Source organism: Monodon monoceros, unplaced genomic scaffold (assembly GCF_005190385.1).
Source record: "Monodon monoceros isolate NGI ecotype Baffin Bay Population unplaced genomic scaffold, NGI_Narwhal_1 Super_Scaffold_22, whole genome shotgun sequence".
NCBI classification, from domain to species: Eukaryota; Metazoa; Chordata; class Mammalia; order Artiodactyla; family Monodontidae; genus Monodon; species Monodon monoceros.
In genome coordinates this window covers 127367858-127369321 of record NW_021703779.1, presented here as the reverse complement: position 1 = coordinate 127369321, position 1464 = coordinate 127367858, and the positions used below count along the sequence as shown (strand labels likewise).

Genomic DNA, 1464 nt, shown 5'->3' with positions numbered 1-1464 from the left:
CTCAGGATCAATAGCATGGATCCCAGGTTCTTCCCATCCGTGTCTGCAGAGAGCGTGAGCGATGAGGAAGAGGGAGCCTCAGCCAGAGCAGCAGCCAGTCCCACGTTCAGCAGCTTCTCCCGTGGGGCAGGAAGGGGGGCTGATCCTTCACTCTGAGTTTGAAGAGGGAGCGGTCAGCCTTCTAAGCAGTGAGAGCCGGGCGAGTTGGGGGAAGCCGGTGTGCAGCATTTTGGGTTCCTGTTGTGTATGTTGACGTGGACTTCCATGTCTGTTTTCTTTAGGAATTTTTCAGATGTTGGTTCTTTGAATAGAAGACTAAACAAGCTTCAGTGTCTAACTTTGTGTATGACGTTAATCCCGCAGGTATTTGCACTAATTCAGTTCAAGAACAAGAGTTTTGCTGTTTTGTAAGAGAGGTTGGGAAACCTCCCAGTTCGTTTTGTGACCGTGTACAAGATAACAGGGAATTGGAATGAGAACTGCTCTGGAAACGTGGAAGTACTTAGCAGTGATATAGATGGGGGAAGAAATAGAAAAATAAAAGCCATTGTTGTTCCAATTCTTGCTTCCCTGTCTTGTCTGTCATTCTGTAAATAAAACGAACTATCTCTGTTGAGTTGGATTTGCACGGGTATTTTAAGAAAGTAGGAGAAGGTTCATCGGCGTCAATAAGCCCCCTGCCCACCGGCTTGTTTATTCCGCAGACCTCCACGGAGCCTCTGCTCTCCGGAAGGGCCTGTGTTAGTAGCGGGAACGCTAGGAAAAGCAGGACACACCCACACCTAGAGTGATGGTCTAGGAGCCACTGTCACATGAGGAAGGTGGTGAGACGTCCCCTAAGTCCCACAGAATAAGACAACATGGGACGAGGCGGTGGGGCTCCAGGAGCGAGCCCTGGAGTGTTAAGTGCCCCGAGCCAGGGCACTTTGGGCCTTTGGGAAGTGGGGGTTCCTTCTGTGGGAGGTGATGGTGATGAAGCTGGGCGGTGGCAGCAGCCAGACATGCAGAGGGTGTGTCTTGGGTTGGAGGGGAAAGTCTGAAATGGGACATGGCTGTGAGATGTCCTTCTGGATCATGGATAAAGCCGAGAGAAATCTCGCCCTGGGGCAGGAAGGAAGGGGTGCTGGCTCTTGTTGCATTGCAGTGGGCCACAGTGAAGAGGTAGGTGTTTCATACCCGCCATCTGCAAGGATTTCCAGAGAAATGAGGGTCTTGCTCTTTGAAGCCCTGCTCGGTATTCCCGGGGCTGGCCCTCCTCTCCCTGCCCTGGGAGAGCCAATTACCAACTGTATGGAAACGACCATTTTAGTCACCTGGAGTTTACTTTGGCCACTTGTGAGCAAGGTCCAGATTTCAGTGGGATGAAATGAATGAAAATAGGGGGTTTGAAAGAAGAGAGGCTGCCAAAGTGGAAAGGAGTCGCCGTGTGACTGGAATCCTGGGAGCTTTGCGTGAGCTGCCCCC

General features: G+C 51.5%; 1 protein-coding gene across 1 annotated transcript in view; it reads left to right on the top strand.

The window, feature by feature from the left end:
* Window positions 1–1464, top strand: part of TEX28 (testis expressed 28) — a 33038-nt gene that overhangs the window by 6790 nt on the left and 24784 nt on the right. Inside the window, 1 exon segment of the mRNA XM_029239867.1 lies at window positions 312–331. Within this exon segment, the coding sequence (XP_029095700.1) occupies window positions 312–331 (20 nt within the window).